The following is a 16,441-nucleotide window of genomic DNA, read 5'->3' as shown; positions in this document are numbered from 1 at the left end:
CCCTCCCTCCTTCTCCACCTCACTGCACTCAACCATCCTGGAGCTTGGCAGTGAAAAGAGAGGAAAGGAGGGGAGGGGGTCAATAGTCAATAAGGAGCTGGTTCCCACTGCCTCCATGTGTAGATGATATATAACAGACACAGAGATTAGAAAATACAAAAAAACAATCCACGGAGGTGGAGGATGGGCGGGGGAGGAGGGAGATGCTGAGAGAGAGCATGTGATTTGAAGGAAGGAGCCGGGAAGACCAAATCTTCCATTTATTCAGTGACTGCACTGACTGAGGACAACCCCATGCATCATTTACATATTCTAGCAATGAAACCTAAAAATGGTGTTCCACCTTCTTTGCCCATCTGTAAAGCAATGAGAGAAAAGTAAACAAATCAATACTCCCCCCACCACACACACACACACACACACACACACACACACACATTGCTTGTTTAGCTCTGATCTCATAAGGTTATGTGGTGGGGACAGTAATATCATACCTCTGGGCTATTTACTTTATGGTGCACCACAAACAGGAGCATCCCAGTGCAGATGGACTGCATAATAACAGGGCTATAGTCCATCTTGTGCCTGTGAGGGGGATGTTAGCACAAGGCTCTTAACAAATTCAATAAGTCCATTACATTTAAAAGGCTGCCTTTCACGACCCTGTTACCACAGCGCCACTCAGCTCCATTTCACAGGATGTTTTCTGAATCCACATGCAACACAAAAGTAGAGCAATCTGTATAAAATGGTGACCACTACTTTGAAGTGGACACAGTGAATGTCTATAAGCCTGAAGGAAGGCATCTGAAGCCTTTGTAGTCTCTAAATTTCCTTCAAAAGAGGCAATAAATGTCTAAAGTTAGCAAAAGTCAACATTTCATCACAAGAAAAACCAACACACGGGTTGTAACTGGAAGGCTGCTTTATTGGTAATAAAAAGGTTCGTGCTCAAATGAAGACAATCTTTCATATATTCTTACCAAGAGTCCAAGTGGTTGTGCAACACACCATCATAATGTACTGTATATCCTCTTTTATCACGGTGTCAAATGATAACAACAGTTTGAAAAGCACTTTTTAATTTGTCAGCGAAACAGAAAAAACGCCCATAATAAACCATGCTAAAAAAGAATGAGTCCTCTAATCAAATATTGATACAAAAATAAATTTCAGATGGAAACAGAAAATATTGAAAGAAACCAAAACAGAAATATAGAAGGCAAGCTGCTTTTTCACAAGCCAAGTGGGTGACACACATAGCACTAAGAACAGGACATTTTTGAGTTAGCTGTTTTTCTGTTAACATCACACACTGTTGAATATTTAGATGAAGTGGGTTGTTTGGATGATCCTCCGGCAGTATTTCTGACTTATCATCCCTGATTAATGTTGTGCTCACCCCCAAACCCCCACCCTCCACAGTTTGGAAACATTTTTTGTTTCTTTTTCTTCTTTGTTTTTTTTTTTGTTTTGTTTTTTTTGTTTGTTTTTTGTTTTACATTTTTCAGTGTGGCATCAACATCCAAAATCGCAGAAAAAGCAGAAAAAAGGCACATGCCATTGAGTGGAACACTAGAAACAAACCATTCAACTAAAGAAACTGTGAGGATGAGAAGCCAGTACATGATTGTATGCATGTTGAGCTGTAATGGCACTGATGTGTGGGTCAGAGGGGAGGAAATTAGGACCCTGGGGTGGGTGCCATGTCAGGGTGGGCGAGGAAGCCAGTCACACCAGCTGACTTACTCAGGGGAAGACATCACTGGTACAGTAGGTGGGCAGTGAGGAGAGTCACCTGTGTGTGTTTGTGTTCGTGACCGTGGGTGTGTCCTGTATACTCAGTGAAGGTGAGAGATAATGACAGTTAGTGAGAAATGTGCTGGTAACATTATCCTTTCATCATGATCAGGCTACAATCCATGGCAAGCAGCTCCAGTAACAACGCACATGAGCTATTCCCCAACATAGAAGGGTGCTGGAAACAACCAGTTTTTAGACATCCACTGAACGTGTTGCACATAAATCAAATGTGACAAACAGTGTTCTTCTGTTTTATGTATATACATATAGACATATATGTATACATGTATATATCTTTTGTATTATATAATATCTATATTTCATTCAATTTCCGTCAACAAAGTGAAAAGTGTCTCAAAAAATCCAAAAGGTAACAAATGTGACAAAGGGCATAGCTGGAAGCCATTCTATATTATTGTTATTATTCATTTTTTGATTATTAGTAGTAACATTTTTAAAATTCCGTATTTACAAAAAAACACAACAAAGCATGCCGATAAAATAAAAGAATATAATACAATATTTATAGTTTCTCTCAAAAAGTTTGTTCTTTTCAGCGATTGTGCCATTTACATCATAGCCTGCACTGTACATATATATGTTTTTGTGTTTTCTTTTTTGTCTTTTTTTGCTCTTTTTTTCTTTTTTCAAGTGTGAATGTATCATTCTAAAACATTACATCCAAGATGAACATGGGTAAATTGAATGACATTACTCACTTCTCCTGTGGTTCTCGTTGGGAATGTATTTGGTTTCAGTGTGCAGCAGCCAAACTGATTTGGAGACCTCATATTGTAAACAGACCTCAGTTATTGTTACAGACAGGGGTTTCTGGTACAGGCAGTGTTAAACACACCAAATGGCATTAGTGGTGTGAAGATGGATGCCAGATTCTTTTTTTTGTCCAGTCATCCGCTTAGAAATAGGACCATCACTCCTGTATAGAAAAAAATGGCAGGAGCACATAAAGAGGCAGTTGTGTCTTGTCTACCACTTGACAAAGCCTCAAATTCTTTTTTTTTTTTTTTATCATTATGAAAAACACCCACAAAGCTTATTATACAACATAGCTGCGTCAATGTGAGGCCTGCTGATGTTTTATCTGGTCAAGTGTTCATGTTTCTACCTCAATCTCTGGCTAATTTTTTTTTTTTTTAAATTGAAGCGGGTGATAGTATTTGAAAGCCTGCAAGTATGTGAAAAGATGGTGCGAGGCTGGGTCCAACACCACACAGTGTTCAAGAGGTCCCACAAAAGCACAATGATACACTGACAAACATGGGACTTTCAGCACTCTGACTCAGACCAAAGCACTACTCTCGGGTTCTGCACTCCTATCTCTCTAGTTCTCATGGCAGTCAGTCGAAAACCCTAAAGGGAGGGACTCTACTTATTTATTGGTCCACATTTAATTGTGTAATTCACCACCCATCCACCTCCCTGAAACAACAGACGAAATCCATTTGATTCTTCAGTCCAAAACCACCAGCCCTTCATGGCCATCCACCTTCCATACAAGCGAGGCACGACAAGGCATGTCCTTGTGATAATTCTCTGCTAACTTTTGCTGTGTCAGATGGTCAGTGTCACTCGCACTGATCAGAGCCTTTTCTGAGAATGATTGCATCACAAGGACATCAGAGAAGGATTTCAAGGCTTTTTTTTTTTCTAAAGCTGGCAACTCAAATTGTCCGAAAAGCACTACCTAAGACATCATTCACTGGGAAATTCTGGCATGGGTCTGACAGAGTACAAAAGAGGAATTTCTAATGAATGAATCAATAAGAGTGCTGTCTCATGTTTCTATCTAAATGCAGTTCTTCCACTACCCCACATTCCCCCTAAAAAAACAAAACAAAACAAAAAAAACCCATAAAATTTAAATCTAAAAAAGTCAAACAAACCACATCTCCAACCCTTCTCTGGGTATTACAGCAGTAGAGGGAATACCTTTTGACGCACAAGCACACCAGACCTTTTCTGGTGCCAAATATGGATTCCTTGGCATGAACTATCACCTGCTCTCATTGCAGTAACAGGGACCACAGGTTAAGTTAGAAAAATGACAATATGATGGATGTAAGTAAACAAAGATATGAAAGCCCCAGATTTGGTCCTCCAAATCTGTGCAACCTCAACATGAGGATATTCTGCTTGCTAAAACTCAAACACTCCACATACTTTCTACACCTCAAACACTCAGAGCAGCAAAAAAACAACTTTGTCATTTGTGTTGTTGGCTGATACTACTGAGATTTTGCCTCTGAGTGCTTACATCCTTCATTTAACTGAAATTTCAGTGAAGGGCTGAATGAAAAGATCTGTCAGTTAAAAACCAAAACTAGTGAAGGGCAGGATCGTATGACTATCATTCCCCAAATGTTCTATATATCACCATCCAAAGTCTTCATTTATTAGTTAAAGTTCCCTTAATTTCCCGGTGGACAACCTCAAACTATAATCAAGCCACTGCAGTGGTCTGAGAATTAGTGTCTTGTGGACTATGATTACTCATGCATGATTCCTGATCAAAACATGCCTTCATGCAAGTCATTTCTATGCATTGAACGAGCACAATAATTAATATTTATCTGGAACTCGGTCTGAGCAAGTCTCCTTCAGCCCAAGTCAAAACAATGACTAATGACCCCTACCCGGTCAGTGTGAAAGCCCATGTAGAAAATGTCTTTTTCAATGTCAGTATAACAAAGAGGAGATGAAAAGACTAGTGACATGGGCTAAATGTTATCTTTTTTGCTGCTCAAATAATGTAAAGATGCAAGTATACTCAGCACAAACAAACAAAAAATCTTTGTCTACTGTTCTGGGTTTCCCCCTCTCCCTTGCTAGGGTTTCTTTCCTAGCTAAACTTGCTTGGTTGGTTATTGTTTTCTTCTTGATAAAGATGGTAAACTCAGTGTTACAGACGCTCCTTTAGACTGCTCGTACAGTTCTAACAGGATCTGTATGATCCGGTCCCGTAGCATCGGAGCTTTGCTGCGGGGGTCCACACGCAGGTGGTGGCAGGGATTTTGCAATTCTCCAATCATCAGCAGAGATTTCTGTGCCTTGGATTTTGGTCCCAAAAGAAAGTGTGTCATTGGCCATCACACTTATGAGTCTCTGTTTTTTAAAATTTTGTATTTGTTCTTCATTTCTATTAACTTGGTCACTATGCAGCAAAGTTCCGTGGTAAACTGATTGTGTTTGGTTCAGCTGTCTTTGACGACATAAGAAACCACATTGCCTCAGTTGTGTTTGAGTCTGTAAACATTTTTTTGTATGTTTTTGTTGTTTGTTTTTGTAACTTGCAAATGATCACTTTTTCTACATTGGTTGGGTTTGGGCTCAGAGTCTCATCTCACTGCATTTTATTGGATTTTGAGTCACTGAATCCTAACACTTAGATTCCCATTCATCTTTTTGGTTTTTGTCCTTTTCTTTCCTGGCCCACTCCTCCTTGTTGTCGTCCTGCTTTTCCTTGTCAGGTTTGGTCACGCTGTCATAAGAGGGAAGAGAGGCAGTTGATGGCGTGCTCTCCTTCTTCTCTTGGTTGGTCCCACCATTCTCAAGCTTATTGTTAGTGAAAGTGTGGCGTTTGAAGATGATGCCTCGCCTGATGAGGTGGGCACGGTAGGCATTCTGGATAATTCTGGCAGAGACATCCTCCTGTTTGCGGCGGAGAGTGGTGGTGATGGGTTCGTACGACACCTTGGAGGGGTTGGCTGCCACAAAACGCTCCTCCATCTGTTGCCTCAGCATGTCCAACTCGCCACTGTCACCCAGCACTCGCTTTGTAAAGGCAAACAGGATGTCCAGGCAGTGAATGCGATCGCCACTCACCATGGGCATGTCCATGGCGATTAGTTCTATAGTGTTGGGCTTTGGCACACGAAGTGGATGCTCCAGTGCGTCGGCAAAGTCCGACAGCTTGGCAAAAGTGATGAACTGAGAGGCAGTGGGGTCGAACTTCTCCCAGATCTCGTAGAAGGTCTCAAAGTCGTCCTCGCTGAGTGGGTCAGCACTTTCCTCTGTGGCAACACTGAAGTTCTCCAAGATGATGGCGATATACATGTTGACGACAATCAGGAAAGAAATGATGATGTACATGACGAAAAAGAAGATTCCCACTGACGGGTTTCCACAGTCGCCCTTCACAGATGTACCAGGGTTCTCCAAATTGGGGTCGCAGTCAGGTGGGTAGTTGAGGATCGGCAGCAGCAAGCCGTCCCACCCAGCTGATGTGGTGATCATGAACAGAATTATCATGCTGTTGCCGAATGTCTCAAAATTGTACAAGTCGTCAATTCCTGCCCCGTGTTTTACATAGCCAAAGTTGGACATGCCAAAGATAGAGAAGATGAACATGACCAGGAAGAGCAGTAAGCCAATGTTGAACAAGGCAGGCAGTGACATCATCAAGGCGAAGAGTAAAGTCCGGATGCCTTTAGCTCCTTTAATCAGACGGAGGATACGGCCAATACGAGCCAGCCTGATTACCCTGAACAGAGTCGGTGATACGAAGTACTTCTCAATGAGGTCAGCCAAGAACATGCCTGAGAGAAGGGAAGAGGGGAAAGAACAAAGAAAGAAGACAATCAGCATAAAACCGACTTCTACAGGGGATATCACTCCAGTTGTTCCCTCATTGCTTTGTGTTTTCAATTTCCCTCACTCACCAACAATGGACAGGATGACCACAACCACGTCAAAGATATTCCAGCCATTTGTGAAGTAATAGTGACGAAGGGCAAAGAGCTTCAGCAAAAACTCAGTGGTGAAGACGACAATAAAGATGAAGTTGACCCAGTAAAGAACAATCTCTGTTTCATCCGACTGATCATCTGTTTCCACCATCATGGTGACCATGTTGAGGCAGATGAGTATCATAATGGAGATGTCAAAGACTTGCTGCGTCACAAAGTCAAACACCATCCCCTGGATCTTGTTCTACAAGAGAAGACACAGCCATATTCATTGGTTCAGTCAAAGACATCATATGTTGAATAATCTAGTGAGAAAACGGAAATAACATACCTGTGGTCGAGGAATGGGCTTTTGTGGCTTTTTAGATCCCAGTTTTTTCATGGCGTTGTAGTACTTTTTCTGCTCCTCTGTCATGAAAATATCCTGACCTCCAAAGTAAAGGGATGAACAGAAATTTGGTTATAATCACATCCTGACATTTGAAAATGAGTTTCATTAAGCACAATGGCAGATAAGAGGACTTATCTTTTTCTTCTGCTGGTTGAAGTTGTCAATGATCACACCAATGAAGAGGTTGAGAGTGAAGAAAGATCCAAAGATGATGAACACAACAAAGTAGATGTACATGTAGATGTTGACTTCATAGTCGGGCTGGTCTTCCACCTTGAAGGAAGAACAATGTTAAGGATGAAGTAAGGAAACAAAGTGAGAAGTTATACACATTTTCTTTAATGTTTCAAGTTAAGATGGAAACTTAAAACTTTTAATGTGAAATATGAGGCTACAATCAGCACAGTGCTGAATAGGCTTGCAACTATAACTGGCAGACAGAAGAAATACAGAGCCTTACTCCCTCCAAAAAATGATTAAATGTCAATTAACTGTGCAGCTCTACATGTATTGACATAAAAGCTTCTCATTTCCTAAATCCTTTCTTTTTTAAATGTGCTTGTTTGCAGCCTGGTATAGCAAGGAAAATGATGAACATACATTTCTTGAATCCACTGCCGCATACATAATGTCCATCCAGCCTTTGAAAGTTGCCTTTAAAAAAGAAATAAATGACTTATTACATTTAGATTAGTCAGAAGTAAATAGTATACAGAGTATATTCTACGTTGAAATCAAAGAAAATCAAACCGAAAGTGATGCATATCCTGTGATACAGCTTGTGCATGGAAAGAAACAAGTAGATGATAGACAGTAAATGGAGAAACAACAAACACACACAAGAAATATGAACAATAGACAGATACAAAGTTCCAGGAAAGCAAATGGAGTTTGAAACAACAGAACCTCAGGTGAAGCAACGAAATTAAAAAACAAAACTGAAAAGTCCATAGGAAAACGAGAAAAAAGTTAGCATGAAAAAGACTGAGTCAGAAAGAAGAGAGTAGGAGTGACACTCTCACCACTTGCAGCAGAGCCAGGTAACCAGCACCAACATTGTCAAAGTTGATCTTGACATTCTTCCACCTGACCTCGGTATAGTTTTCCTGAATGAGGGCCTCACACTGGGTCTTGTTGTTGACCTCATCAACAGGAAAGTATTCCTCTGACGTCTCATTGAAACAGTAGTAGTACTTGCCCGCAAACAAGTTGACCCCCATGATACTGAAAATCAGCCAAAAGATGAGGCAAACCAGCAACACATTCATAATGGAAGGGATGGCACCCACCAAGGCGTTGACTACCACCTAGACCAGACCAGGGGAGACAGGATATGATAAGTGAGTAAGAACCAGGAAACAGACACGTTTCATTCATCCCCCCTAACGAGACACTGCATACTGTTATGGCTTTGCACTTCGTACTTAAAAAGCCTGTTATTACAGGTGGTGTTAAGACGAGCAGTTTAATCCTATTATGATTTAATGTAGCTGAAAATAAGAACTGCTCACCACCGTGATGTAAATTCTGGAGAGTCTTAATGAAAAGGAGAGCTGTATAAGTCTAATTAGAGCAGCACTGATGTGACTTTGAGATGCTCTTTGATCCTCTGAAGCATGTGAATATAGCTGCTGAAGTACTTGTAACACACTCACACAAACGCACACCTACTAAGGCAAAACGTTATAAAAATCTAGATAGACAAATCATGTCTATTATGTAAAATTTGATTTATAATTTGTTGTACAGAAATTAATGCAGGTGTTATAGCTATAGACTATAGTTGTCTGTGGTACAATTATTAACCAGTACAGGAAGAATATGCTGCAGCTATTAAAACTGGAGGAAGAATAGAGATTGTTTATTTTATTGCATGCAGTTTAAGCAATTGTGCACTTCACTATTTGTCCGATCTTTTTTAGGGGTTACAGGCACAGACATTTACATTTATACATTCAGGTGCATCTAAAAAAATTAAATATCATAACAAATGTTTATCTTTTTCTGTGATTTATTCAAGAAGTGAAACTTACATGTATTCTAGATTAGTCTTACACAAAGTGAAATGTTTCAAGACCATTTTTTGTTTTAATCTTGAGGATTACGGCCTACATCTCAAATATCCACTGTCTAAAAATATTAGAATGTCAAAAAGGGTCAACAATACAGACATTTTGACCCTGTGTAAAATTATGCTCATTTATGCAATCAGTACTTAGAGCTTCTTTTGCACAAATTACTGCATCTATGTGACATGGCATGGAGGCAGTCTGTGGCACTGCTGGGGTGTTATGAAGCCCAGGTTGCTCTGATAGCAGCCTTCATCTCATCTGTACTGTTGAGTTCTCTATGAGGTTCAGATCAGGCCAGTCAGCCGGCCAATCAAGCAAAGTAATACCGTGGTTAGCAAACCAGTTTCTGGTAGTTTTGGCTTTTCTGTGGGCAGGTGCCAATTCCTGCTGGAAAAGGAAAACAGCATCTTCATAAAGCTTCTCAGCAGATCGAAGCATGAAGTGCTCTGAAATCTCCTGGTAGACGGCTGACAGCATTGACTCTGGACTTGATAAAGCACAGTAAACCAACAGTAGCAGATGGCATGGCAGCCCAAACCATCACTGACTGTGGGAACTGAATACACTGAACTTCAAGCACCTTGGATTCTGTGCTTCTCTGATCTTCTACCCAGACTCTGGGACCTTGATTTTCCGAATGAAATTCAAAACGTACTTCCATCTGAAAATAAGACTTTGGACCACTGAGCAACGGTCCAGTTCTTTCTCTCCATATTTCAGGTGAGACGCAGATGATGGTTTGTCAACAAGTAGAACACAACACTTGTAGCCCATTACCTGGCCCGGTCTGTGTGTGGTGGCTCTGGATCCACTTACTCCAGCCTTAGTCCACTCCTTGTGACCCCTTAGTTCTTGAATCTGCTTCTTTTGTCAATCTTCTGGAGGCTATGCTCATCCCTGGTGTACTTTTTCTTACCCATTTTTTCTCTTCCAGTCAACTTTCCATAAATATACAGCACTTTAAGAACAGCCCGCCCTTTCAGAAGTGACCTTCTGTGGCTTACCCTCCATGTGAAGGGTGTCAATGATTATCCTTTAGATACAAATCATGTCAGCAGTCTTCCTTGTCCCCATGAGTGGTTGTGTGTACTGAACCAGAGTTAGAGAAATAACTGACAAGAAATTGGACTTTTCAACAATATTCTAACATTTTGAATTAGTGGATTGTTGTTTTTTGTGACCTGTAAGCTGTAACCATCAAGTTTAAACAAAAAAGTCTTGAAATATTTCACTCTGTATGAGATGAATCCAGAATATATCAAAGTTTAACATTTTTTAATTAAATCCCTGCAAAAAATAAACTTTTTTATGATATCTTAAGTTTTTGGGATACACCTGTACATTCACACATCAGATTAAGGCATATGCACATTGACACAGCTTCTTGTTAATTCTCTTATTATTTGATAATAGTAATGACTGAAAGTTACTAAAACTTTAATAAAATAAGATGGAATTAAGGGATATTTCGAAGACTGCGTGAAATGTATCTTTTAAACTATCTGGGTAAAAAAGATGTGCACATGTGTCAAGCAGTTAGCTATCTAAAGCTCACAAGACAGGTAACAAAATATTTTCAAAAGTGTATGCCATACCACTATGAAGTGCCCACTCTAATCACCCCATACTTAGACAGTCAAAATTTCTAATCTAACTGATCCTTTCCCATAAATGTCAAATATTACTAACTATAAAGCACTAAAAATATCTTTAAATGTTCAATAATTACCACCACCACCCAAAAATCTAGGTCTGTCTAGCATCCTAATGCAGTATCCCGAGGATTGATCATAGCCATCATAAGCTCAGCGTAGAGTGAACCGCTCACTACCAGTGTTATGCAGGCCGACCAGCAGCTCTCAGGCAGACAGCTGAGCATGCATGTCTTTGGCAGACTGATTTTGTGGAGCCATATTCCCTCCTCATAACAAACAGACAGGGAGGAGCTGAAGAGCAGGATTCTCTCATCGTGTGCACGACCTCCACAGGCTGACTCTTGGAAGTACAATCCTTTATTTTAACACGTAAAATGTTGATATTGCTCCATTACACAATGTTTGAATTAAGCCGAGTTAAATAATTTCAATTTAAGGCTTAAAAACTGTACAAAACTAGAGCTTCTGTGCTATGTAGTGTTGGCGATGCACTCGATGAGAGAATGACTCTTTGCTCAACCTGAGATACAGTTTCAACGCTTTCAAAAATTGAGTTGTCAAAACAAAAAAATTAGGCCATGCTGTGTAGAAAGCATTCTCAGAAAGAGGGAAAATGGCTTTCAAAAATGCATAATGTGCATCAGCAGTTATAGTACATGCGTGTTACATGGCATTGTGCAATCTCAAGAATCGCTCAAATCAATAAATAAATTAATGGAGGAATGTGTGGATAGAGAGAAGCAGCTACTCAGGTAATAGTCGAAGGTTTGTTTACTTTTAGGTCATACAAGCATTCCTACATTTACATTTGTCTGTGTGGGTGTCTGGCAAATAAACAGAGCACCAACACTCATTAGCTTAAACAGTTTTGACCGGCCTGCTCAAATTGTCTAGGGCTGAGAGTAAAATCTAACTGTAATTTCATAATCTTCAGTTTAACTTCACTTTAGCAGGTTCATCAGGAAAAATATGCACTCAAACAAAGGTTAAGATGAGTAGAGCTGTTGTAATTCATGTACAATGCAAGTAGCAGCAAGATTTCAAAGCAGCATTAAGAAAGAGAAAAATCTGCCATCAGAGCAGCCAATTAACCATTGCATGTTAAGCAGTGCAATGTGTCTATATTACTGTATTACAGCTGCACTACTTGCTTGGTAATGTCGAACGCGTCGTCCATCGGCACTTAACCAGCAGGGCTAAAATCTCATCATTCTAACTCTTCAGAATCTGTTTCATATGGTGTCATCTCTCTATTCAAGCACTTCCCCATTCATTTTTTATTGTTTTGACCTCAAATTTTCTGTTTTCAGTTCAAACAAAGATGGTAACTATAAATGAACAGAAACATTTTAATAATAGATTGATACAACAGGGTCAAATTCCTGTTTGTTTCCCTTTGCATTACTAGGCCATACCTCTCGTCTCTTACCACGAGCACCCAATGAATGTGGTCATTCAGAGGGGCGCTGGTATTACAATACACTACTAAAGTAAATGAGCCATGGATTCAAACCCCAAAAATGACTTAATCTTATAAAAGGAATATTTCCCAACCCATACTTTACAGTTAAATCCATGTTGATGACATAAATGACTGCATCTATAATCCTATCCAGAGCCTAAAAGTGAAGAACCGCTTTTTAGACACTGGATATCAATTATGAATGAGATTTTACAGTCTACCCAATAGATAATGATGCAGACCTGCTTCTCCTGCTGGTCTGTCATTTTTGGGACTTACTTAAAAGAGACGATACATTGTCTGTCTAGGGTTGAGAGTAGCGTCCCGACACAGTAGTGCCACTAAACCTGCGGACCATCACCCACTTAGACCCATAACACAAGGTCATAATCTAACTGGGCCCATTGTTGCCTCCCAGTTTCACCTCCCGTGGGAGTGGAAGGCAACAGAGGGCCATGGCCTGCAATATGCACTATAGTGTGTGTTGCCATGACATGACAGCAGTAATGCCTTGTGTGAAATGGCAGCCTAGCATATTTGCTACGCTTCTGCCTGGACTGAGCCCTAAAACGGCCGCTGATATTAATAATCTGGACAATACTAAGCTGCCACCAGAGAGGACTGCTAGCAGGCCACTCAGACAGATAGTACAGCCGAAAGTGCTGACACGGGCAGAAGCTTAACAAATATTTTCCTCCCAAAGCCACAACACTATGAGGTTTGTGGTTTCCATTTCAGTCCCTGATGCAGAAAGATCCTGGACAAGCAGGAGAGAGTGTGGTGGCCCTCCAGTGGTCTAGCCCAGCTGAACCAGGGCTAAGGTGGAGTGGGTAGTGGAGGGCTAAGGGGGTTGTGGAAAGAGAGGAGGGTGGGGTTGGGTGGGGTGCTGCACAGTGCTGCACATGTGGGGCTTAGGAGGAGGTGGGGCACGGCTGAGGTGAGTAGGAGAAGCTCAAACTAGAAGACAAGGCAACCAGTCCAAGAGGAGTGGGCATTAAATGAGAATGAGGTCAAGAGAGGGAGAAAGACAAAAAAACAGGAGGGACTAGAAATGACAACAACCAGGTGCAACCTATCGCTCGCACCAGTCACAGAGACGGCCAATCAGATCTATGCATCTTAGGAAGGGGCAGCGACCAAAGCAACCAGAGGTACTGCTGCAGAAAATGGTTCCTGCTCCATACAAGTCTGCCTCAGACTCTTCTGAGAGGTTGAGTGGCAGCCCCTCTGCATGCTCAGTTTTGTTGTGACTGGTTGGGAAGACGTTGTCCTGCAGCTCCCTGGTTCCTACTGGTTGTTCTCAGTACAAAATGCATTGGTAGATGGTGTGAGCTGGGGAGGGGAAGGAGAAGGATGTGGGGTTGGGGTTTGTGGGAGCATGTGGAGGAGGGGGGTGAGGGTTCTTAATTAAAAGCAGTGGTTGAGAATCAGGCCAAAGGAAGGGCTAATTGTTGATTTGAATGCTCTATGAAATGACATGTAAGTTTGGTTAGCTTTGACCAATTTCACATTCACTTTGGCCAATCAAGAAGAAACAAAGTATGATGATGTAATCAAGATTTCTAGTTTGTCAATCATGTGATGAGGCAGCTTTGTGAAAAAATATTTCTCTTACTCTTTAGGTAGTTTTAATGATCAAAAACAATCAATTAGTAATCACACATTTTAAAGATTTTTTAAAAACTTTTTCAATTGAAATTCATTTTGTTTTGCTGGTAACACAACTTTACTGTAACTTTGCTCCGTCTTTCAGCTGCATCATGACTTCTTTTGCTCTAACAAAGGCATGGTACAGGATTGCGCATGAATAGGTGACTTCTTGGCTTTCATTTCCTGGTATTAAAACAATCCCCCAAAATCTTGGAGTCTTTTTGTCCTCCTAGTTTGGATTTTAGATCAGTTCTAGCATGCTTTAAACTGTTGAATGGGCATGCGGAAGGATCAGCTGCTTAGCTTTGGATCTTACCCTCATCCCTTCAAAACGTGACAAGGCTCTGAGGGGTCTCAAGGCCCTTAGTGTCCTGAGTGATTTAATGGGCCCTAGATCGGAGTAGCCCAGCGCATTAGCTACAAGGCTGACTATAGACACCTACACAAAAACAGAGAAGCAAAAGAGGTTCCAAACTGTTAGAAGTGAGAATATTCACTAGGGAAGAGAGACGGCCCTGGCATAGGCGGTGAATTTCTTGACATACACACATAAATCTTTGCATGTATATGCATGTATAATATTGCATTTATACATGCATATACACTGAGAGAGAAGGTCAGGTTTAGTATAGGATTTATGTGCGTAGTATTTTGATTAGCAGTAGGCCAGAGGGATTGTTTGTCTGTTATTTTGGGGAAGCTGACGAGATGTGAAAAGTCCATTGTACCTGCAAAGAAATTTGTGGTTGAGAGAGAAAGAGAGGAGATATTGACATAAGACTCATTTAGAGGGTAAATTAGGCAGAAAAGAGTGCTACATGATTTAGTAAAGACACAAGCAAAGGGACTGGGCGGAGCAGAGGAAGAGGAGTTGGGAAGGAAGGGAAGGACAAAGGTTACCCTGTAGAAGCTGATAAAAACCCAACAGACTTGAGAGCCTTACCCTTGCCCCTCTAATATTCTCTCTCCATGTCGTTCTTGGGCTGAGGCATAAAATCCCATTTAATTTAAGACAGACAAACTAACGGAACCTAAGAGAAAGAATACAAGTAAACATGTACATGTGTGTCATTTTGCCATTTTCTTCCTCAGACATCAAATAAAACAGCATTTTGACTCAAAGAGGAGAGCCACAGTCACATGACCACGCACAAGAAACAGGGATGGAAGTTAAAAACAGACCGGATATAGTTATTAGCACTGGATGGCACTGAAAGGACAAAAATACACAAAGAACAGTCGAGTTACACACAATTTACAGTTAACTTGAACTTCACACAACCTCAAAGAAACTGGTGCAGCCCCTTTCAGGTCCTACAGCAGACACCGTGGGACTGCTGCACCCAAAGAATGCTTTAAGCGTGTCGTCATTACCAAAATAATTTACAGTTGAATCTTTATATGTGTAATTTTCAAAAATATGTATAAAGAAATCACCAGCAGGGTTATAGAGCTAGAGAACTTGAAGGGCCCTTTCTTACACAAAGAAAAAAGTGTCTTGGCGCACAGTGCAGATGTCTTTTTTTACACCCAACGTTTATGTTTTTTAAAAAGTAAATTAACCTGTGCATGTGTCATCATCCATGGATATAATGGTCTAGGAGTTAGGTGTGGTAAGGCACAAAACTAGCAGGTTCCTATCTTAAGAACATGAAAAATGCACCTAAGACCACATAAAATGGGGTCTAAAGTCCAAACTCTGTGGCACAGTTTGTTGATGATGCATTAGCATGTTAACAACAGTTTCCACTGTTCCACACACACAGAGTACTGATTCCACACCTAATATAAGTTCATTTTCTGTTGCATTCAAATCAAGTTTTAAATTAGCAGAGGTGGAAAATGTGCACAACTATTGTACTCAAATAAAAGTTACTCTTGACTGAAAAACGGCCAAAATTAGACACTTTTCCTTTATGATCTCACTCCCTGTACATATTTTTAAAAGAGAGTATATTAGTTTTTTGTTCGTCTGGGCTTGATACATATGTGTTCCACTTTTCATGCACATCGCTAAGAGTACGTGGAGGGGCCCCCAAAAAAGGATGTTTGGGGCCCCTCAGGGGCCATTTTTCGAGTGAGGTTAATGGAACCACCAGAATACGAAATTTTTTACCAGGATCTAACAAGCCATCAAATTTGTTGAGTTTTGGAGCATGATAAGGCCCCCAAAAATGCAAAAGTTGTGACAGAAAAAAAAAAAAAGTTCCTACAGATACAATAGGGCTCTTGCACTGGTCAGTGCTCGGGCCCTAAATGTAACAGTAAGTATAAATAGTTATTTGTTAATGAAACAGGAGGCCAAGCGACATATTCTGTCTCCACATATTTCATGCAGTGCCCTGTGTGTGTTCAGCAGAACACAAACACAATGAAAGGAGAGAAGTTAATAAGCGAGATAAAGTTCTTTCTATTTGAGAATAAATACTAAAATCCACTGAGTAAAGTACCAATGGGACAGCCTGTAGGCGCATCTGGCCCTGATTGGTTGGACAAATGTTACTACATGAACACACCTATGTATGATCATGGGACTTGATTCAACCTTTTTTCACTCTGTGCCTGGCTTTGCCCCCTGATTGTGTGGCACTTAAGTAGCAAGATGTAGTCAAAAACACCCCATTTTACTTTGCATCTCTATGCTGTCAACATAGGGCCCAATATTTACAAAGGAAAAACCACTAGGGCAGAGTGGCCAGAAC

The 16,441-nt window shown here is 40.7% G+C and overlaps 1 protein-coding gene across 7 annotated transcripts in view; it reads right to left on the bottom strand.

The window, feature by feature from the left end:
* Nucleotides 1-920: 920 nt before the first annotated feature.
* The window catches only part of scn8aa (sodium channel, voltage gated, type VIII, alpha subunit a), a 61,109-nt gene continuing 45,588 nt past the window's right edge, over nucleotides 921-16,441 (bottom strand). For all 7 annotated transcript variants that reach the window (XM_041800108.1, XM_041800111.1, XM_041800107.1 and 4 more), the window contains 7 exons: nucleotides 14,056-14,178; nucleotides 7,923-8,207; nucleotides 7,501-7,554; nucleotides 7,036-7,173; nucleotides 6,841-6,945; nucleotides 6,483-6,753; nucleotides 921-6,359 (listed from right to left, as the gene is read on the bottom strand). In XM_041800108.1, coding sequence (XP_041656042.1) covers nucleotides 5,200-6,359; nucleotides 6,483-6,753; nucleotides 6,841-6,945; nucleotides 7,036-7,173; nucleotides 7,501-7,554; nucleotides 7,923-8,207; nucleotides 14,056-14,178 — 2,136 coding nt within the window. In that variant the 3' untranslated portion in view covers nucleotides 921-5,199. The remainder of the gene's footprint in view (nucleotides 6,360-6,482; nucleotides 6,754-6,840; nucleotides 6,946-7,035; nucleotides 7,174-7,500; nucleotides 7,555-7,922; nucleotides 8,208-14,055; nucleotides 14,179-16,441) is intronic.

Source organism: Cheilinus undulatus, linkage group 11, assembly GCF_018320785.1.
Source record: "Cheilinus undulatus linkage group 11, ASM1832078v1, whole genome shotgun sequence".
Taxonomy (NCBI): domain Eukaryota; kingdom Metazoa; phylum Chordata; class Actinopteri; order Labriformes; family Labridae; genus Cheilinus; species Cheilinus undulatus.
This window is presented reverse-complemented; position numbering and strand designations above follow the sequence as displayed.